General features: G+C 38.5%; 3 protein-coding genes across 3 annotated transcripts; 1 reads left to right on the top strand and 2 right to left on the bottom strand.

The window, feature by feature from the left end:
• Window positions 1-138: 138 nt before the first annotated feature.
• Window positions 139-10204, bottom strand: LOC105380052 (chitin deacetylase 1). Its single transcript, XM_038117342.2, has 10 exons — window positions 10080-10204; window positions 9793-9868; window positions 6856-7028; window positions 6223-6359; window positions 3760-3885; window positions 2974-3182; window positions 2679-2798; window positions 2218-2375; window positions 1043-1287; window positions 139-530 (listed from the first exon to the last, which is right to left on the bottom strand). Exons 1-10 carry the CDS (start codon window positions 10141-10143, stop codon window positions 252-254), a joined length of 1587 nt encoding a protein of 528 aa, XP_037973270.2. The 5' UTR covers window positions 10144-10204; the 3' UTR covers window positions 139-251.
• Window positions 10205-11355: 1151 nt separating this feature from the next.
• Window positions 11356-13897, top strand: LOC105380051 (chitinase domain-containing protein 1). The gene is made up of 6 exons (XM_011549541.3): window positions 11356-11695; window positions 11797-11965; window positions 12155-12361; window positions 12627-12788; window positions 12949-13186; window positions 13419-13897. Exons 1-6 carry the CDS (start codon window positions 11435-11437, stop codon window positions 13558-13560), a joined length of 1179 nt encoding a protein of 392 aa, XP_011547843.3. The 5' UTR covers window positions 11356-11434; the 3' UTR covers window positions 13561-13897.
• Window positions 13898-14007: 110 nt separating this feature from the next.
• Window positions 14008-21429, bottom strand: LOC105380050 (short-chain dehydrogenase/reductase family 16C member 6). Its single transcript, XM_011549539.3, has 7 exons — window positions 21322-21429; window positions 19542-19834; window positions 17476-17591; window positions 16338-16457; window positions 15121-15282; window positions 14585-14784; window positions 14008-14174 (listed from the first exon to the last, which is right to left on the bottom strand). Exons 2-7 carry the CDS (start codon window positions 19825-19827, stop codon window positions 14072-14074), a joined length of 987 nt encoding a protein of 328 aa, XP_011547841.3. The 5' UTR covers window positions 19828-19834; window positions 21322-21429; the 3' UTR covers window positions 14008-14071.
• Window positions 21430-21655: the final 226 nt, after the last annotated feature.

The raw sequence follows: 21655 nt of genomic DNA, 5'->3' as shown, positions 1-21655 counted from the left end.
CATTAATCATAAATGCAAATGTCCTTTTTGTGACTAAATTTTATCCCAGATTGTTGGCCTATCCTTCTTTTCAATAGATTTTTCCAAATATCTTGAACACATAGGAAACAGTAGGTATTTCACAATGAAACATCAACATTTAATAAATAACAAAAATAGTCTTTAATAATACTAATCAGTCCTCTTCAACTGAGTCTTAAAACTATTTAAAACAGTTCTGGTAACTTCATGTACTTATTTAAAAACTATATTCAGTCAAATCCAAACTCATTGCGTAACCATGGATAGCTCCTCGGGCACTCATTGCATGTGATCATGTATTTATCTAGCTCTAGCACTCTTGACGACAGTTTGCAAGTGTTAGGTTTTGCGCAGGCTACTTCTAGGTCTTCCAAGTATCTGGGTTTGCACTGCCAGGGCTGGAATTTCTTTATCTGATGAACTGTTGTTGGTCTCTTCATCCACTCTATCACCTGGTTGTAGGTGACAAAGTATACATCAGGAAGCCTCAGCATGTCTGTCAGGAATCTCTGCAAAAAAAGAGAATGTATTAGCTTCATGAATGCTTTATGAAAGGGTATAGAAGTTCTGACTAATAGAATTTTCCTTGAAACATCACAAAATCTAAAAAGCCTCTGTCTAAATTGTCCTAGATATATTCACTAATCAGAGGTCCCCCAGGTAAAATAAATTCATTCTGTAAATCATCATCATCAGATCCTGGGATCCCTAATCAGGGACATAGGGCTCGAAGTGTAGATTTCCACTCTGACCGGTCCTGTGCCACGCCTTCGACTTCGTGTCAGCTCATGTAAATAGTAGTTTTCATAAATTATCCACCAGAAATCTTATGACTGACTTCACACTATGAACAATGGCAAGTGGTTCTTATTATAATATTTCCATTCAAAATAAAGGTTTCTAATTCCTAAAATAACCATAGTATTTCGGTTACGTTATTGCATTGAAAAGGTACTTAGTATGCCATGATGGTGCGGTTTTAAAATTCTCTGCTACTTTCCATTGTTTGACAAAATCTTACCTTAAAAGCGGCCAAGTAATTTTGACTCTTCAGCCACTTGGAATTTAGATGGATTCCGAACGGCGCCCGGTTCGTTAGATAATGCCTTTTGAAGTTCTCCATAAGCAAATTGTAGGTGTCATCAGCACTCAATGTTGATGGGCAGTAGTCTAGAGTGGCGCACGTGTGTTCCCCTGTCGTCAGTGGGTTGATCACCATCTCCCACAGACCGGCGTAGCTTCTAGTAGGGCAGAGCTGGTTGTTGCCTGGAAATGCAATGTTTGTAAAAGTTAGTGCTGAAGAGCAATTAAACGTTCATGCTAATAAATGGGTACGGATAAAATGGGTTTATTTAATGTGTGAGTGCGTCGTGTTAGGCATATCTCTCTACTGGTTAGAATAGTTTTATGATTGAATTGTCTCATCAGTATCATCTCGAACAATCACATATTCCTAACATAATACATTACTCAATACCAATTCCCACGTCCTACTTATTAAACGAACGTATAAAGAAAACGACACAAATATTATACGTTACCTACTTAAACGTACACTTTTTTTCATATGTAGGAAATAAAGCCCCTATCGGTTGGTGCATGTTTCTGAAATTTAACTTTTTAATTCCTATTTTTTGTATATTAACAGTATCGGAACTATCGGTAAACACTCACGCAAAATGCGGACATAGCTACTTCCGATATGCCGACTCGTCCACTCACCCATATTTTTTTCGAGTCTGAGTGCTATAATTGCATCGCGTGTCTGTTAGAAATTTTACATTATGTATTTAGAAATGGTCGATAATTGCTCTTGTTGATTTGGTTGGTTACATGATGTTGTAGTTTGTAAGAGTAGGCTTGTGTTTCTTATACTATTTTAGTTTAAATCTCTATTTTCTTTTTCCTAGTCTTTCTGTGATTTAGTTCTAAAATAAAAGCCTGGCTTCAACGACGAGAGGTCCTGAGTTCGATTCCCGAGTAAAAGAAACATTATAGAACAAATGTGATGTTTGAAAAGTCACTAATCTACTGAACAATACTTATGCCAGGGTGACCACCACTAGTGTAGCTGTTTGTGTTTTTTTACCCAAACCATAAAAAGAAGAAGAGATACTCTAGTCCGTTAGCGAATATCCTACGCTTACTGGCATGGTGATAAACCATAGTCGTTCACTAGCTAAGAATAATACGCACCAGTGCACTTGTGTGGTATCTTATAGTCGAGCGTGTACGGCCAGTAGGGGGTCTCGTTGACGGGAGCCACGATGCTCGCGTCGTACACGAAGCCAAACTCCTGCATCATCAGGAACTGACGGTTCCAGCCTACGGACAGGTACGGCACTCTCATGCCTCTGCGGAAGTTAATTAGGATCTCAGTTTTAGACAGTGGAAGTCTTGGATATAACCGGAAGCTATTTTGATAAAGTATAGCTCAGACACTCGATCAAATCACCTTCCAAATTCAAACAACGCATGTTCGGAGCGGTCCACTCATTTCGAAAGAATGGTCAACGCCACATAACCACATCAGAACGACACGCAGGCATTACTCGTATAAAATCACAAGGGCAAAATCACAACACCCCGTAGGTACTCACTCAGTCAGGGGTTAAAAACTATCAGTAGAAAAATTAAAAAAAAGAAATCGTTGTCACCTGAAGTCTTCCATGCGGACGTTGGCGAATCTGTTGATGATGTTGGCCTGGCCGACCATCTCGTCGAACCACTCCTCGATGGTTGCGTTCTTCGTCCACCATTCTTCAGGACCCCGGTGACTGTAAAACAAAATTTAACATATTACAAATATAATATTTTAAATATTCTTTGTATTTTTCTTAAGTGAAAAAAGATAATCATGTCACTGCACCATTCAAATCGTCTCAAGACTAAACTTGTGGAACTCAAATAGAAAATAACATAAAAGCTATACACAATGAAAAGCCAACTTACGTAATAGAATTAATAGCTATCTCATGTCCATCATTCCAGAGCTTCTGGACATGTCTGTAATTTGTATACGAGTGAGGGACGAAGAAAGTTGCCTTTATTTCGCAGCCATTAGGATTCTGATTCTCTGTGGCAAATATGTGTTTGGTGTAGAGCTCCCAATTCTCGTGGTTGACCGGTCCGTCGAATGTGAGCGTGATCATCTGAGGAGTCTGAATGGAGAGAGCAATTAATTTACTTTATGCAATTCATCAATTGTAATAATTACACTGTCGAAATAAGAGACGATCAATAGTAGGTAAAACGGGTTTCAGGTGATGAAATTAGATAACTGCAGGTGTAAAGATGATTACGGCGGTCTAGGTAATTTTAATTGTTAAGGTGAAAGATAATAACGCGATTATAGTATTGGCGACGCAAATTACTTTTCAACCATCTTCAAACTGACCGAATCCCAAGGTTCTGTGATAAAAAAACATGCAAATTGACCCATGGAAACCATGACCCATTTACGCCTTGTGGTGTAAACTTTTTATGACCAGTTTAACATACGGCCATGAAAGAACCATGGAGGGCCGTTTGGCCGTTTGCTCAGAAGTGGGACATATACCTACTTTGTAAAATATAGCATAAGCCCCATGGATAAGCCCTATGACGTTTGATTGACAGATCCTTATGACTGGTAAATATTGGTTTTCCCTTGAACACTAATTCGAGCCGTCATATAATTATAGGTCTCTTTCTACATTTTAAAAAGTGTAGGTAGCTAAATTTAAAGCATAGTGGTACCTGGTTAGGAGCGAGGTTCCCCGGTATGACGTCCCCACTGGGAGAACAGAAGCAGTCTGGCGGCTGGCACCCGTCCGCGCGGCACGGCGCCGCCGCGTTGGGGTCGTCGTGCTCCTCGCACCAGCTCTGCAAACAATGGTGCGGCTTTAGGGTACTGGTGTGAGTAGTTGTTGGTCTGTGTTTTAGGTGACAATGCAGAAGTGTTGGTGGGCGGCTGAGTAGTGAAAGAAACTACTTATCACGAATAAATGAAGCACGAAAACTCTTCATGATTTTTTGGGAATCTTCACATAATGGACAACATTTCATTTTCATTCATACCTTATTACCATTAGGCAACAATTCATTGGAGCCGCTGAGTTAACCTAGAAGGTACAGTAGGTATATTGCTGGATGCGGTATATTATATACCTACTTACTAGAAATTTTATTAATTTTATGCAATGTCGTAAATATGCCTAGGTATACTCATCTTACAGTTTTTGAACCACCTTGATTAGTGGTGTTTTGACAACAACAAAATAAGTATAAAACACAGTTACTTCATCCGAAGAGTCTGGGCAGTCGTGCGAGCCGTCGCAGAAGTACTCGGCGGGCTGGCACGAGCCGTCCGCGCAGCCAAGGTGCGTCGCGGTGGCACAGGTCATACAGTGAGTATACAGGGTGGTGTTTTATTAATGACGCAACCCGTGGCAATCTATGTACCTATATACCTACCTTACGTACGGTTTAACTTTCTTTACGAGACCAACCCTAAATCGCGAAATAAAGATCGGTCGGTGCCGTTTTTTAATCTACTCGAACATAAACGAATGTGTATGAAGCAGCTGTTTTATACGATTTAAAAGGTTAGTACCATAATTAAATTTACTCAGTAGGTAAGTATGTCGGATACACATTGTAGTAGCAACGGGAGCGTCACTGATAAAATTACACCCGTGTGACGTATGAAGTAGGTACATAAGAAGTAAATGAACGTTGTTACTTCATCGGAGGAGTCTGGGCAGTCGTGCGAGCCGTCGCAGAAGTACTCGGCGGGCTGTAGGGTTTCTGATTTCTCGACCTGTTTTCGTTCTCGAGCTTCGAGAATTCTCGAGCCCAAATTCTCGAGTCTTCTCGAGTCTCGAGCCTTTCTAAGAATAACTTTAGAAAAAAGGCTTAATTTAAAAAAAAAACACAAAATCTCTTTTTTTTTACTTTGTTAAGTTAATCACAAAGAAAATACCCTACTAATTCTCATAATTAGCTGTCTAGCTAGCTACTAATTACTAGTACAAGGTGGGCCAAAAGTAATCTCCCTATTGGAAGTTGCTCTCATTTGTGCAAATGGCCGCCAATTTCAAATCAGTTTTGATATTGGTGGACTAGACAAGTAGGATACAGTTCAGAAGCCGTGGAGTGATACTCCCCAAGATTCCGTTTACGGGTCGCCGTTTTTTCGTTTCATCTGTAATTTTTGCCTGCAATATCGCTCGATTTAACCGTCTCAGACAGTTTTTCTGGGGTTTTTTGAAATCCCGTGTTTACGTGAATTAGCCCGTGTCTCTGGAAGCCCTTAAGGACAACATTCGTCATGAGTGCGAGAATCTCTCACCCGAAGTTTTCGCTTAAGTGATGAGAAATGCCATAAAACGAGCCCGTATGGCAATCAATTGTGACGGCGCCTATTTGGCCGATATCATCTTCTCGACTTTATCAATAAAATTGTAAAGGTTCAAATAAACATAATCAAAAAACAGAATCGAAGTTTTTCATTTAGAAAAAAAATTAAAGCCAAACAACATCGGATGACTTTTTTTGGTCCACCTGAACTAAGAAACAGTATTACTACGTTATCTTTTAATCATTTATTGGTATTATCAGTACAGCATCTAGCTTAAATGGAGATGAAACATAAAAATTCATAATACACGCGCATGGTATGCGTGTGTGTTGCTAAGCGGCGCAGGAAAAAGGAAAATTCGAATTGAATTAATTTTTATATCAAGGCTCGAGAAATTCTCGAGTCTTCAGATTTTTTTCTCGTCTCGAACCAAGGCGAATTTCTCGAATCTTCTCGAGCTCGAGAATTCTCGAGCAGAAACCCTAGCGGGCTGGCACGAGCCGTCCGCGCAGCCGAGGTGCGAGGCGGTGGCTCAGGAGGGCCATACAGCGAATATACAGGGTGGTGTTTTAATTATGACGCAACCCTTGCCAGCTCTATGTACTCATGTTTGACTTTCAATAGAGAGACAAACCCTAAAAGTGGTTGGTGCTGTTTTATGTTTATTACATGAACGACAATATAATTATATGGAGCTGCTATTTTTTTTCGATTTAAGGGTAGACAGTTCCTCAGTACGGAATAATGTTGGTAATAGCCGGTATGTATGTTACAGTCACCTAGCTACGGGAGCGTCACTGATAAAATTACACCCTGTGCCTTACGAAGTAGGTGCATAAGAAGTAATAGAACACAGTTACTTCATCGGAAGAGTCTGGGCAGTCGTGCGAGCCGTCGCAGAAGTACTCGGCGGGCTGGCACGAGCCGTCCGCGCAGCCGAGGTGCGTCGCGTTGGCACAAGCTGCTTTGTCCAGCGCCGGGCGTGGTATGAGGATCTCTGGAAGCATTGGTAGGGAGGGTGTAGATTTATTCACTGCTGTCAGGTATCAAAACGGGATACTATTGAGTTTCTCTTTCTTCTAGAGATGAGGGGAGAGTAAGAATCAGACAGTAGTAAAAAAGGTTGGTACTTTAGGTTTTAAATGTAAGGTAGGTACTTAGGTTTTCATACTCAATCATGATAATTCAGAATACTTATAAAACAAATTTTTCGTTGGTTCGTTGTTATGATGAATGATATATTTTCGGGTTCTCCCAGCAGGGTGTGCATGAAAGGACCACCCCAAGTGACATCATTTTTTGTGCCTTATATAAGTACCTACTTAGCAAGTCAGCGACTGATGATTAATCTGACTTGCTAATCCTTTCACCATGGCGACAAACATTAGGTAGTATTTGCCTCCTAACACGCTAAGAAAACGAAGGTTATCCCATAGGAATGTTGAGGAATCACTATACGTCATGCCCTTTCACAAGCCACGAACTTTACTAACCAGTAGTGACGTCACAATTGTGCACATTCTGCTGCATGTCGCACAGTTGCCGGTTGACGTCGAACATGAGACCCTGCGAGCAGCGGAACTCGAAGATCTCTCCCTCGAGGCAGAGGTAGTACTTGGCGCATTCGGCTGTCGACCACTGCTTGTCACGCGGCCGGTTGGGGTTTCTGGTGGAAATGGAGTGGATCAGACTGGTGATAGGTGGTCTGATAGTGATAAAGGTGTGGTGTAAGGCTTGAGGTTGAAAAAGGATGATTTGACAGTTGGAGAGGCTTCTTTCGAGCACCCGTGCTAGGTGTTGTAGTGGACGATTATTAACTGATGATGATTGATGGATATGATAAGACATTATATAGAATCTTTAGTACGTACCTTATTTACCTAATAGGTAATTAGGAAAGTTAGTTAGCCGGTTATTATTTATACCGGAATCTTACGGAAGAAATCGATTGAAGCGATAAAGTCCGCCATTTGAACAATGATTTAGTAGGTACTTAGATTAAGTTCTGTAAGTGTGTTTCTTGTGTAAATACTAATAAATATTATATCAAATATTATCGACTATAAACAAGTTGGCAACCCTAGCTTGCCGCATAATCGCGCATATAGATTTGGAGTAAGTATAAGAGCGAAAGTGTTCGGAGGAAATATAATTGGATGTCGCGGCCAAGGCACAGTCAAGGTTGTAGAAAGTGGTCGTTCACCCGGCGCTGACTCTTGGCGGGAAGTGCAAGATGCACTGCCGCATGTGTTTTGCGGAAGTAAGGCCTATGCATATTGGTTCGGCCGCATGTGTTTTGCGGAAGTAAGGCCTATGCATACTGGTCCAGTGCTCATTGCGTGCATATTGCGTGGGATACTGCACGGCACGGGGAATCGCAATGTTACAGTACATCTAGCGGTGCATTGAACAGACGTACGATACGAATGTTGCTGCCTTGTCGATGTAAAGATAATGTGCTGTAACAGTAACCTATACTGCCATGATATCTAATACTTTTTATAAAAATGCCAATTCGATTTCAAGAAGGTTCAGCAAAGGTCTTAATGGATGCATAAATTAAAATTTACTCATAACTACGATTAGCATATCTGTAATCATGGCGGTTTAATACAATAAATAAAATGTTCTTTCAGTAGTTATGTACCTCTGATACAGACTGCAAAATGACTGTTCTTATTTTCGTGGTCGGGTCGAACGGTATTCCATTGTTTCTATTTCAGTAATGCCCGGCGCGTAAACGAAACAAGAAACAATAGAAGTGAAAACTATGTAACTATACTTTCTTCATAAAGTCGCCCAAAATTTGAGAAATTAATTACTTATTGTGTAAATTAGTTCCTGCTACCTACCTACTCACATTGAAAGTACTTTGGAATTGAAAATCCATGTAGATTAGGTATTTCCCAAAATTTCGAACCTTAGGTATGAAATGTTTTGTTGTTACATATTAGGAATACAACAGAACACAGATTTTTGGCTGATCTAAGAAAGTGCGAGTACAAACTAGATTTAGTCGTTGTGTGTGACTTCCATTTTCACTTTTCACGATAATGACATAATCTGCGACCAGTCAGCGGTGGGCCGAGCGCCGGCGAAGCTCACAGTTTTCTAATTTTCCCACTGATTACAAACTCGGGTCTCGTCAACCGTAGATAGCCAATGAGCGAATAGAGCGAGCAGCAACTATAATTACTTTAATAAGTATAAATACATTTCCGGATCCCTAATTTTATATTTTTTTTGCCATATGACATGACAATGAAATTTCATTATGTAGGTACAGTATCAGCACAGGTAAAGTTTAGACTGTTTGCTACAAAAATGACCTACCTATCATATTTTTAGTAGGTACCTACTATACATACGTAGGTAATATGGATGGAATTGTAAATAAATTCGACTACAATTTCCTACCAGCTAATCTAAGTTAAGTTTCTTATTATTTTCATGCGTAGTTAGTATTGAAAAAACGGAATTAAGCATTTCAATTTTCATTATTGCTCATAGAAAAGAGTTCAACGCGCGCGCGCGAACTTATTATTATTGTTTAGTTGTTTACTGATTGGAGTGATTAGTGACCAATAAAATCACTCAGCGTGACATAATACTGCGTCACCTACTTTACAACTTCATTAATTTAAAAGTATAAGTAATGGGTACTTTTCTTGGAATTAAATATTTTCGTTAGTCTCTTCAGTTTAATTTAATTGGACATAGATAAGTAGGTAGGTACTGCTATAGTTAATTATACTTTTTAGATAATTAACTAAGTAAGTAGGTATATAATAATTTGTTTTTCGTAATACAAATGTGACTTATTATTACAACAACTATTACTTTATTACCCAATATGCATTCAATTCATTCATATTAGATTGAAAGTAAAGAACTAAACAGTGATGTAATTATAATATCATGTGTTGGTATTCTTTGTGATAAGAAATCTATTAAGTACCTTTTCTTTTTATATTATAAATTTGTGTTCTCGTTACAATAACGTAATGATGTATTACGTAACATAAGCTGTTGCCGGGAAGCTTTGGCATCCATCGTAGAAAGCCTAGGGTCAAATGTAACTCAGTATTACCTATAATAATAGTAAGTACTTAAAGTATGTTTTTTACGCATGTAGGTAATATAAGACTATTATGTTGTTAGTAGTGTGTAATATGTTTATGCTTAATAATGAATACCAGTGGTAAGGAACCTAATTGTAGGTGTTATGTTAGTACTTATAATAGTTTATTAGTGTGCTACAAAATATTGCTTTTGGTGATAAGATCTCCTTTTGTACCCATATGATACATAACTAGATGTATGTACCTATGTAAGAATACCTAAGTTCTGTAATTCAAGTTGTGAAGATCTTGTGTTGTAGTTTGTGATAGCAACAAGTAAATTAAAATTTATAGCAATTGGACACAAACCTATAAAACCTCCCGCTTTCTTGACATTTTACATCACTGTCCAAACTTCGTTTATTAACTTCTTTTCCCAGCGCCACTGTAAAAAAACACTCGTAAATTTAATTTCACTTTCTACGTGCTGAGAGCTTTACTTGCTCTGGCTTTAACTGTGAAAGCTCAAACATAATTTATATTTAAACTGACAAACTTTGGACGGAGAGATTATTTATGAAACTTTTTTTACTAAAATCAGAGTTGATATCTAATGAATTTAATCCTTGATGAGTAAGTATTAGGTATCGAAGTACCTGAGCACAAATACGCGAAAGTGACCGCGGTGAGCAATCGCGAAAGGTGTCGTGGTCTCGCCATGTTGCGGGCCCGGCCTCAGAATGTGCACTGACATCAACAAACAAACGCCAGACGCGCCCGCCACACTCGCCAAGGCGAGCAAATTACTTTCTTTTACATCCGCGTTATAGTATCCAATAGGTGTTATAGGTAAGTACTTAACTATATTTACAATATACCTACCGCATATGGCATATGTAATCAGCTGAGTACTATGGGCTGATGGGTTATTCAATGTACGGTGGCCTGCGCCTAAAAGTATACAGGCGGAGTTTTTAAAATAGTGATCTCAAGCTCACATGCTGCTCAAGGACATCCACATAAACACCACTGCTACACACATCACACACAACCCGCCCCCGGATTTATAAAAGATGTAGCTGGTCCCTTCATCATCAGGGATCGCTATTTTAAAAACTCCGCCTGTATACTTTTAGGCGCAGGCCACCGTACTTAATATTACTTTAAATGGGTGATAAAAGAAACACTCTATAAATGCCTTATCCAAAATACAATGTTTTAGACTGCTTTAACTTAAGTTTATTTTCGTTTTAGTCAAACTTTCCTTTAAACTACTTATAATAAACCAATTCTTAAAATAGATAGGTAATTAGGTACTTTAAATTTTTTATAGTTTTCGTAACACCTTAAACAATAATTTAAACACTGAGAAAATATATTTTCAGCAAAGTCTATGTCAGAGTCAGAACTTTTTCCGAGTCCCCAAACCAAACCGTTTTTTGAAATAACTCTTCCGTAAGCTTTTGCCTTGGTCTTGGTTTAACTACTGTATACCAAAATAATGTTTGCCCAACAACACATTGTAGAAATTGCGTCATTGTATATTATATTAGTAGTTTCTAGGTACATGGTAGCTACATAGGAATAGGAAAATAAAGTTACCTATAATAATACCGATCCACAAAAGTTTTTAAAAATTCGCGCCGCGCCGCCATTCTTGCGTCAGTCCAATTGGAGCAAAAACAATGTGTCGGCACTATACTACAAAGTAGTATAAAGCATAATATGCATTGCAATGAATTTCATATTTTTTATTTAGTTATAAATAATTAGCTTATACCTAATAACTTTTCCTAGATTTAATAACTATATCATAATGTCCGAAACACCCGTCGAAAAAAGTCTAAGTACACGTTGCGTTTGTTCAAAAGCAAGAAAAGGTACAAATTGGACTGCACCCATGTTTTGACAATCGGCGAATCGATCAATATCGTGTTGGTGTTGTTGTGAATTTATTTGAAGTAAAATAACTTTTACCTTTAGTTTGGGGTTTCGACAGAAGAATATTAAAATGAAAATAACTATAGTAATATTTCCAATTTTAGCATTTACTTTCTTAGAGTTTTGCTCATGTACGTTATCACCACCTTCGGAAAAGAAGGGACAAAAGGGGGTGAAATCCCAGGAGGGTCCAAGAAAATACAATGTTTTGGATCGAAAGTTAGTGGTTGAAAACCCCCCGGTCAAGGATGTTATTAAATTCCATTCCACGTATCACCAAGACGTGACGACGCGCAACTTCAATAATCTTGTTTTGGGTTATGTGACTCCGGTAAGTGAAAAATTCATAATATTACGAAAAGTAGTACCTAAGTGTAGATACATGAAGGATACATTTAAAACAATGTGCCTTATATAAAATTTATTTTCCAGTGGAACAGCAAAGGTTATGATGTCGCCAAGACATGGGGAAGAAAGTTCGCCTACATTTCGCCGGTGTGGCTCCAGATCCGGAGGCAGAGCGCCAACATCTACATCACATCGGGTCTGCATGACGTGGACCACGCATGGATGAAGAATGTCAAGGAAAAGGGACCCAAAAGTGAGAGTTTAAGTTTAAAATTTGTTTGGAGGTTGATTTTTTTGACTGCACCCACTTGTTTGCTTGGCTCCCAACATCCTAAAGCAGCTGGATGGAGCATTTATATTGCTCTCAATACTGTTTTTTTTATGTATGAGTATTTTGTTTTATCCAGGATATTTTAAAAACATGATTCAACATGTGTTTCAGTTTTACCCAGACTGCTATTTGAAAACTGGCAGCCTTCCGACCTGAAGGCTTTCTTCATGGAGCCGTCGGCCCAGACGGAGCAGAAGGCTTTCATCAAGGAAGTGAAGAAGGTGTGCAAGCAGTGGAAGTTTGACGGTGTGGTGCTGGAGATGCTGTCACAGATTGGCAAATACGTTGATAAATCTGTCAAGTTCATTCAGCAGTTTGGTGAGTTTACAGTTCCGTATACAAATAAGAGATGGTTTCCTAATTTGCCTGAAACACACAAAATTTTACTCTTTTCTGTTCGTCCATGAGTTAGTTTTAGCCCCATTTTGTGGTGATCCACATCCAAATCTTTTGTTCTTTGCCTTTCAATTTAAATTGTGCACATTTATAAATAAATATTTGTGGGAAAATTTCTTATACTTACATAAAATAAATTAAGTAGGTACTTACTACATAATGCAATATACTAATTTGCAATTTACAGGACTTGAAATGTCTGAAGATGACTATTCAACCATCATAGTGTACCCACCATTCAGAGGTTACCCGACCGATGAGTTCTTCATCCAGGCCTTTGATGAAATATATCCTTATGTCACTGCTGTTTCTGTGATGACATATGATTACTCCAGTCCCCAGAAACCAGGTTTGTGTGCAAATACTTTATAAGAACACTCTTTGTAAATGTTTTGAGATGTAACTCCTGGGTTGTGTAGTAACTCTATATGATAACTTATCAGAAATCAATACTTTTTAAATATTACTATTCATATTTAATTAGATGATCTTTTATTTTGTTATTTTAGGTCCAAATGCACCAATACACTGGATGAAGTTGTGCATAGAAAAGCTAATAGATGGCGACACAAACCCAGCGAAGCCGTCCAAAGTGTTGCTTGGGTTGAATTTCTATGGAAACTCCTACACTGCCAATGGGGGCGGGCCCATTGTGGGCACGGAATACATTGAACTTCTCAAGAATGCCAAGACCAATCAGGCTTTGCAGTATAATAATAATACTGCAGAGAATTATATTGAAATAAGGTGAATGCTCGTTCATATTAATATTTATTGTTATTACTGCCACTTCATTCGGGAGATTTTTTTAAAATAATAATTGAAGTCAGTGGAGGTATGTCCACTGATAACACATTCCTTGTTTGGTTGCTTGATTTAAGAGTCATTCATAGTTCATAGTATTAACATAATACCTATTATAATTATGTATGTTTATCATTGAAATAAGTGTTTAAAAACCTTATAACTTTCTTTTCAGGACATCACAAGGTGCAAAGAAGGTATTCTTTCCCACTCTATATTCTATACAAAAACGACTGGAGCTAGCCAAAGAGTTTGGCACAGGAATAGCTATATGGGAGCTAGGACAGGGCTTAGACTATTTCTATGATCTCTTTTAATGAACTCAATTATGTTATGTTTGCAATAAAATATAAATTTTATATTTCGTTTTGCCTTGAGGGCCTAATACATAGTTTCTAGGAACGATTTCGGATATAAAAGCTGGGAAAATAGGTGTGATTGACCAAGAAAGATGTTAATTGAAATAAAACTTATTGCACTCTTATAAATCAATTATATATTATTCATAATCTCACCTGTCTACTACTACAATTTACAATATAATACATATTTTAACAGTCACTTGATGTATAAAATAAAAAAACACGGAAGTTAACTATTTTTCAGAAAAAACGTTGCCAAAAAGTTGTAAAATAAAATCAATAACTTCGATTATACAAACTTCAGTCTTCTTATTACATACCCTACCTATAAAACATTTACGACATGTTCCTCCTATCTATCTCTCTATTTTGTTGAATTTTCACGCTCGAAAATGTAATTTGCTTACCAATTACATTTTCACACTCGAAAATTTAATTTTGATATGCAAATTAATATGAAGACAATTTATCCGCCAGCGACCTTGCGCTTTCCCTTGAACTCCATCATCGACTGCGGCCCCTTCATAACTCGGTGCATCAGGTCCCAGCACATTTTTGCTGGTAGGAGGCTGAAACAAAATAAATGTTTCTTTTAGAAGAGACCACACGACATTCAAATCTTCTTTTACCACGATGACTAACCCTAAACCAGCTCTAGTGTAGGTACGTCACTGAAACGCTAAGATGATTGTATTCTTGTTCTATATCATAAGTACCTACAGAAAGGAGCGCAAAATGTTCGTTTTCTCTGTGATCGTACACTTTAAAGAAAGCGACCGAACCTAAAACATTACATGACATTATCTATATCTCCAATAATGGCATATTAAATTCTCGTTAGGTAGGGTAGGGTACCCGGTAGTAGCTGGATGAGGAAGGCTGAGGACTGAGTGTTGTGGCGCTCCTTGATAGAAGCCTCTGTCCAGGAGTGAATGATTATTGATTGATGATTATGATGATACAATAAATCAAATCACACCATTTAAGCGGCAGCAGATACCGCACGGAGCCGGGCATGATGCAGTTGACCTCGTTCTTCCTCACCGACTCGATCATCGTGGCCGCCACGTACTGCGGCTCCAGCATGGGCATGAGGCGCGGGGTGACGCCGTCAAACATGCCCGTGTTGATGTAGTAGGGGCAGACTAGCGTGGCGTGGATTGAAGAGTGCCCGTGCGCCTGCGGGAATAGGGGATTGGATAAGGGTTCTGCGTGTGAGCTACTCGTATTTATATGTTTGATTTTAAAGGCAAAACCGGTCTAAGGTGCATATTAGTCAGCCTCTACATATAGATACATACAACTTACTAACTACCGGATATGGATTTGGTTTGGTGGATTAAGGGTAACATGAATATTATAGTAGTGTAGGATAACCTTGGACAAAAATCTAATGTCTACCACTAACTTTATAGTAAGTTTACACACCTTCGATCTAAACTTAGAAGAAGCCTTCAAAAGCTATACAGAAAAGTAAAAACCTACCTAACATAAGTATAAACAAACCGAACTCACCCTAAGCTCAGTAAACAAAGCCTCATGGAAGCCGACGGTCGCAAACTTGGTCCCGCTGTAGTCGGTGCAGCGGTAGGTCCCTAGCAGACCGGCCACCGACCCCACCGTCACGATGTGGCCCTTGCCTGACGATATCATGTCGGGGAGGAATGCTTTCACCGTCTGAGGAATGGAGAAAAGGGTTGAGCGAAGGGAATTAAGGTTCTGACAAATAGGTACTAGAGAACTGCTATTTGCATGAAATCCGAACTTATGTTCTAAACCTTGAGCTTTTTTAAAGAAAGAAAATGTCATGCTAATTTGGAAAGCATATATTTTATATATAAGTGCAGTGATAGAATCAAATTAATTTCGTATTCGTTTGATTCTATCACTCCACCGGTTCTAAGTCCATTGGCCTAAAAGTTACATTATGGCCGAAACTATTTAATTGCGACCACTAAACTGAGTGAGGGTCACCAAAACATATTTCTTTATACCGTTCTAAATTCGTGCGCCTTGAGAGTTGAGTGCAATTTTTTTGTCTAGTGGAAGATTCCACTGTACTAATACCTAGACTCAGTTTTAAGTATGTTTAAATCTAGACTTTTATATCACCTCGACATACATCGGCTATTGATATTTTATAGCTCTATCTGATTTCTGTTATGCACTGATTATCCTTGCACTAGTTGCACCTTGGTTCGTATCATTATCTTTCGCTTCGTAAGTCACTGTGACTGCATCTCGCAATACCATCTAACACGAACCATAGGAACGGTAGATAAATACCATCATAATAGCTTAGGCATGCAAATAATAGTATGTTGTCCTGGCACTCGTATAGTTAGTTGGTAACAAAAAGTTTGTTGCATTATCAGTGCGCAGTGGTAGCGTAGTAGGTAGGTGTAGGTACCTATAGAAGTATCGAGTCACACGTTTTTGCACGATATTTGTTTTCAAAAGGCATATAAAAATTTATCTTTTTATTAACAAGGAATATGTTATTTGTACTCATAATTCGACTAACATTTAGATATATTACAGGAGGTGCTCCTCAGGATCACTCAACAAATTTCCGTATGAAATTTCTTCGAAATAAGTTTTCGACTCTGGAGCGGGTAGGTATGTAGGTACGTCGCAAAGACATAGTTATAAGCATTGACATATATTGTACCTATGTATATTACTATCATTGGTTATAGGACATTGAAAATTTAACGTTAGTGATGTCTTACCCAGTAATGCGAGAGGATGTTGACTTTATAGGTGGTCTCGATGGCGGCGTCGCTGAGCTCCAGCAGCGTCTGCCCGAACACCGTGCCCGCGTTGTTGATCAGCATGTCCACTTTACCCACCTGGTAAACAATAGGCTTATAAGTTTGGAGTAGATTCCGTTAACGGAGGCGGTTACCATTACCACCCGTTTCCACTATTGTCGTCTGTCGGGAAGATGTTTTATCAGATGAGCATTTTATATGTCAGACAAGTGTGAACAGCTTCATATAAAATTTTCTGCTGTTGGTGAATGGTGTAACGATAGAAAAATGAACTGGGTCACTGCATCGATTCCAGGTCGATAATGTCTTAAAAATTCAGTAGATAGTTAGAGTTATTAGCAACGAAGCAGTAACTAACTGTTGTGGTAGGTCAACTTTCTGGATAGTCTTATGTAGCCAGAACCGATAGAAATTAAAATAGTAGGTACCTATCCCGTTACAAAAATAATACCTATAACAGTTTGCTTCTAGAGGCGTCTAGTGTCAATGAAACTTGATGGAGGCAGAATACCGTATAAACTGTGTAGAATCATGTAGTTTTCCACTTACGGTTTTATGGTGTGTCAGTGATATCCGATTGTTTCGCAAAGGTACCCAAATAAGTAACGGGTATTGAGAATTATTTAAGAAGATAGTTGAGTTTTAAAAAATCCTCTGAGGCCCTCTCCTCTTACCGTGTAGACAAGAGGAGACCCTCTTATGAAAATAACATTCAAGATAGATTCTTTATTAAATGCTATGTACCAACCACTAACCCATCTTTCATCTCCTTCTGATGCCACAAAGCTCTCGATCCATCATTAACCTGACCCAGATCATCACGGACTTCAATCCAACCCCCGAATCTAATACACTCATGGGCAATGAAAAGTTTTAGTAAGAAAAACATAAAATTACTCCTATAGGGAAAATTCAAAACGACTTCTGCAATATTTATGTACATTTAACGGCGCATGAGAATATAAGCAACTAAGAACGTAAATATTTTGTTTAAATTTCGTTTTAAATATTAAAAAAGTCCACCTGGTGTCAGCATTTTGCGAGTGGAACTTTTTCATTGCTTGTGAGTGTAATAAAATTATTTCGATGTTCTCACCTCGTTCTTGACTCGTTCCGCTGTAGCATACACCGCGTCTCGGTCGCCCAGGTCCACCACGTAGCTGACGATCTCATAGCCCTCGTCCGTCACATCGGCACAGGTCTTCTTCAGACCTGGAATCATAGTGGGGTAGGTGAGAAAGTTGTCGTGTGATAGGGTTTCATTTGTAGAAAACCTAGTAAATTTGTCCTAGGAAATTTTTGCATCAGATAAGCAGAGGTTATACCTACAACACGCAATCGAGCCACCAGCTTTTTTTTCGTACATTAATTTTATTGTATTTACATTCGCTTGCCGTATGTGCTCGTAATGTTTTCCTTTGCCTTAAGATGGCGTGGTGTACGGTGGCCTGCGCCTAAAAGTATACAGGCGGAGTTTTTAAAATAGCGATCTCAAGCTCACATGCTGCTCAAGCACATCCACATAAACACCACTGCCACACACATCACACACAACACGTCCCCGGATTTATAACAGATGTAGCTGGTCCCTTCATCATCAGGGATCGCTATTTTAAAAACTCCGCCTGTATACTTTTAGGCGCAGGCCACCGTACATGTATTTAAATTCGATAATAATAAAAAAAACGTGCACGCGTTCAGACACTCTACCCCTCGATTGTTGTGGCTTTGGATCTAGGTTAATAAGTTCTAGTATAAACCTAAATTCTGATCTGAAGTTGCTAAACATTATGAAAGGTTTTAAATGGATCGGATTTGTTTTAAATGGTTCAGCTCTGAGCCTCATCAGTCGAAAATCAATAATTGCTGACATAGGCTTTTTCCAAGCACCGACACAACACTGTCCTCGGCAATTATTCGTTTTTATTTGGGTTCCTTAACTACCTTCTCGTAAAGTTACTTCTTAATTTCATGATCACTAAATTTTCCTACGACACACTTCTTACCTAGGTACTACCTACAGCGTAGCAAAGGCCTGTCATTATCATTAGGTACTTGCATAACTGTGTGCAATTTGGTAAATTACATTTCGCGTGTCATTCGCATGTACCTCCGAGTAACTAGAGGTACTATATTTGCATCATTATGTTTAGTTAGTTACCAGTAGGTATTCTAAAGGGTACTATATGCAGTCATGCAAATGAAGTACCAGCAATCGTCTGCAGCTGGACATATGCGTCTTCTCACAAGGACCGCCACTATTCACTTTGCAAATTAAGCATTATCTCAGTTTGTGTACATAATTATTTAAAATCAGTTAAAAAATAATAAAAAATATGGTTAAGTACTTATAGAAAAATAACTAGGCTGCAAGTGCGTACAACTCCTTACATCCATCCTCCATTCAAGTGTTTACGCGTAAATCACAGAACTCAGAAATAAACCAGTCAATCCATGTATAGATTTATCAATAGATTGTAGATAATCTGTATTGCCCATATAAACATGTATCGTTTGCAACTTTGCACATAGTTTCCCTATCAAGAGAGGTCTTTAGAGAAACCCACCATATGAGCGTAGTACATCGACGGTCAGGCCTTAGTTAACCAGCAGAAACGGATTCCTGTGTAGCAATGGATTCGTGAAGTCGCATATTGAATGACTATACTATAGGGTGGCGTATGTACTAACAACTTATCCAATCAGCACATATGTATACTTTATTACTGCGGTATATAGTATAGAGATTCTCTAAGGATTTGTGCAAAACTCAATAGTCCAGTCACGGATCATGATTATTATTAAATTGAATAAAATGTACTATTGTACAGTTAGCAAACGCTTTGATCCTAGAGCCACTCAGGTCAAGTCAGGTCACAGTTGAGTGGTAATGGGTATGGAATACCTACGACGCAGGTCCTGCGTAGCCAACGAATTCATTATTCTTATTTTTCAAGGTGTAGTTTTAACCGACTTTGAAAAAAGAAGGTGAGAAGAATGTTACGTGATTATTGAAGTCGGTTTAAAAATATAATAAAATATTTTAGTTATGACGATGATTTACTTACTTACTACGACGTAGTTGCATAAGTATAGAGTTATTTATGACTACGAACTAGAATAGATCCTACGAATTACAAACTTAACCACAATATTACCAACCTTCACTGCTAATATCCCAGACCACAACCTTGGCTCCAAGTCTGGCCAACTGCAGCGCCAACTGTCGGCCAACACCGCCCGCGCCTCCCGTCACTACCACCACATCTCCTTTTAAACTCTTCATGGGCCTAATTGCGTTAGGCACCAGGGTCAAGAACAGTGACTCCAGAATGTAGTAGCAGGATAAGACGAGGAATATGACGGTGTCTCGGGCCACGTCGAATACTTTAGATAGGTTGGACGGTCGCGGCGGCAGCGACTCGCCTGTTGGATCTTCGAACTTCATGGTGGAACTGTAAGAGAAATACGATTTTGAAATGAATAGCTCTATTTACCATTTGATGATCAAACATGACATGACTATGTTTTAAAATAAAATTTTACTTTTACATACATAAAATCGCCAGAGGTACAAAGGTATGGACCATACTAAAGTAGATTTGAAAATGTTTGACAAACACTACAATGCCCATATTGGATGCTGCGTAGATAGGTAGGTAGGTACGGTCAGGTGCAGAAAGACCTGACCCCCCTTTCATAGTTACAATGTTTCTGAGGGGGGTCAAGTTTCTGTGCACCTTACTGTACTAGGTGCAGCGGCAATATTGTTAATCAGAGTTAGAATTTAATTCACAGGAATGCTGTTATCCAGTGAGGTATATCTTTATTTAGAGTGAAAGGAAACACACCCAGTCAACTGCTGTAGTGTCTCGATATTTAGTGTGTATTTATTAAATATTTAATATTGCGTTAGTAAAATTGTGCTTCTCTTTACGAAGTAAATACCTACATTTTTATATCACTGTTTCTTTTGATTTGCCAACGATGTTTTTAAGCCTCTTATTTGTTAGCATGTAGGTATTTCCAAAACTTAGGCACCACCTTTGGGTGGAAGGGAGGGATATATTATTATGATAAAATATGGTCTGTTATTATACGAGTATTTAAAGTAAACTGTCGCTGACCTAGCTCCTTGCTCGTATACGTTTATATTCAGAGGCGCGGATGCCGCTATTTTGACCTACTGTCATACACTATCAATCTGTTTGCGCTATGTTTAGAACGAAAGTTGCGAAAAGAAAGTTGTTTTTTTTTCTATGCCTGTATGGATAACAGTATCTCTTAATTCCGTGGTATTAAGTTACTATAAGAATATAATCATTCTTTCTTTCCTAAGATTGAGATAGGTAACTTTAAATAATAAAACTTAAGTTGACCTACTGGTTCGGAAAGACCGGGGGTAGATGCATTGTAAATAAAGGTCGAAGCACCTATATACTGTACCTTCCTATTTTTTACTCGCTATACGTGTCAGATAAATAATTGCGGTAGGACACTAAAATATAATTAAAATACTTATAAATATAAAATTATGAAATTTGTCCAACTATCGAATTTATTTATGTGGCACTTTAATTAAAGTTCATAAAGATTGTAAATAATGCCTGTAAAATTTTCTAAAATAACCGTTTGACACTTTCTATTTCATCATTAAGTTAGTACCTAAATTATTCTAAATTCCGACTTATTCCCACTGATTCCCATTTTTGATTCTAGGTGTCGTTTACACTTAAGGCGACGACGGCTTTTACAACTTTATTTAAAACGAGTTCGGTTTTTTGTTTAACCCACTCCCGGTTTTCGACACATTCTTCTAATGGTAAAAAATGGGAAGATATGTACCTATTTATTTTTTAACGTTATCTATGGGAAATAATAATCTTGGCATTATTTTTCGTCACTCGTGTGTCAAATAATACGAAATCCTGACTGAGCTCACCTTATCAAGAACACCACACAACAACAAGTATAAAAAACTTCCACACAACTTTTTTCGAAAGTATTCCCCGCCACAGAGTCAGGTAAACCTCCGCGCAGTCCCGCGCGCGACCACAGACTACGTCCACTGCTCTACTCTTGAGCTTTCTCCGTCTAACGGTACAGGGAGGGCACTCTATACTAACGAAAAACTTAAGAAACTGTCGTGCAATCGGCAATGCAACCAAATAGGGTCGCGGCTCGCGCAGCAGCGCACCGAAGTTCAGTCTTTCGTTATATAGATTGACCCCCCAGTACAGTCATGGTAATAATCACCTGCATTTCAATAGTGAACC

The sequence above is a fragment of the Plutella xylostella genome, chromosome 3, assembly GCF_932276165.1.
Source record: "Plutella xylostella chromosome 3, ilPluXylo3.1, whole genome shotgun sequence".
NCBI classification, from domain to species: domain Eukaryota; kingdom Metazoa; phylum Arthropoda; class Insecta; order Lepidoptera; family Plutellidae; genus Plutella; species Plutella xylostella.
This window is presented reverse-complemented; position numbering and strand designations above follow the sequence as displayed.

Coding starts and splice junctions, on each gene's coding strand:
- LOC105380052 (XM_038117342.2), bottom strand. CDS start 10,143: ATGGCGAGACCACGACACCTTTCGCGATTGCTCACCGCGGTCACTTTC. Junction 6,360..6,855: donor CAATTGTGACGTCACTACTG/GTTAGTAAAGTT, acceptor CAATGCTTCCAG/AGATCCTCATACCACGCCCG. Junction 1,288..2,217: donor GATACCACACAAGTGCACTG/GTGCGTATTATT, acceptor TTGCATTTCCAG/GCAACAACCAGCTCTGCCCT.
- LOC105380051 (XM_011549541.3), top strand. CDS start 11,435: ATGAAAATAACTATAGTAATATTTCCAATTTTAGCATTTACTTTCTTA. Junction 11,696..11,796: donor TTTTGGGTTATGTGACTCCG/GTAAGTGAAAAA, acceptor TTTATTTTCCAG/TGGAACAGCAAAGGTTATGA. Junction 13,187..13,418: donor GAGAATTATATTGAAATAAG/GTGAATGCTCGT, acceptor CTTTCTTTTCAG/GACATCACAAGGTGCAAAGA.
- LOC105380050 (XM_011549539.3), bottom strand. CDS start 19,827: ATGAAGTTCGAAGATCCAACAGGCGAGTCGCTGCCGCCGCGACCGTCC. Junction 15,283..16,337: donor ACATCCTCTCGCATTACTGG/GTAAGACATCAC, acceptor TCCATTCCTCAG/ACGGTGAAAGCATTCCTCCC. Junction 14,175..14,584: donor TATCTGCTGCCGCTTAAATG/GTGTGATTTGAT, acceptor ATTTTGTTTCAG/CCTCCTACCAGCAAAAATGT.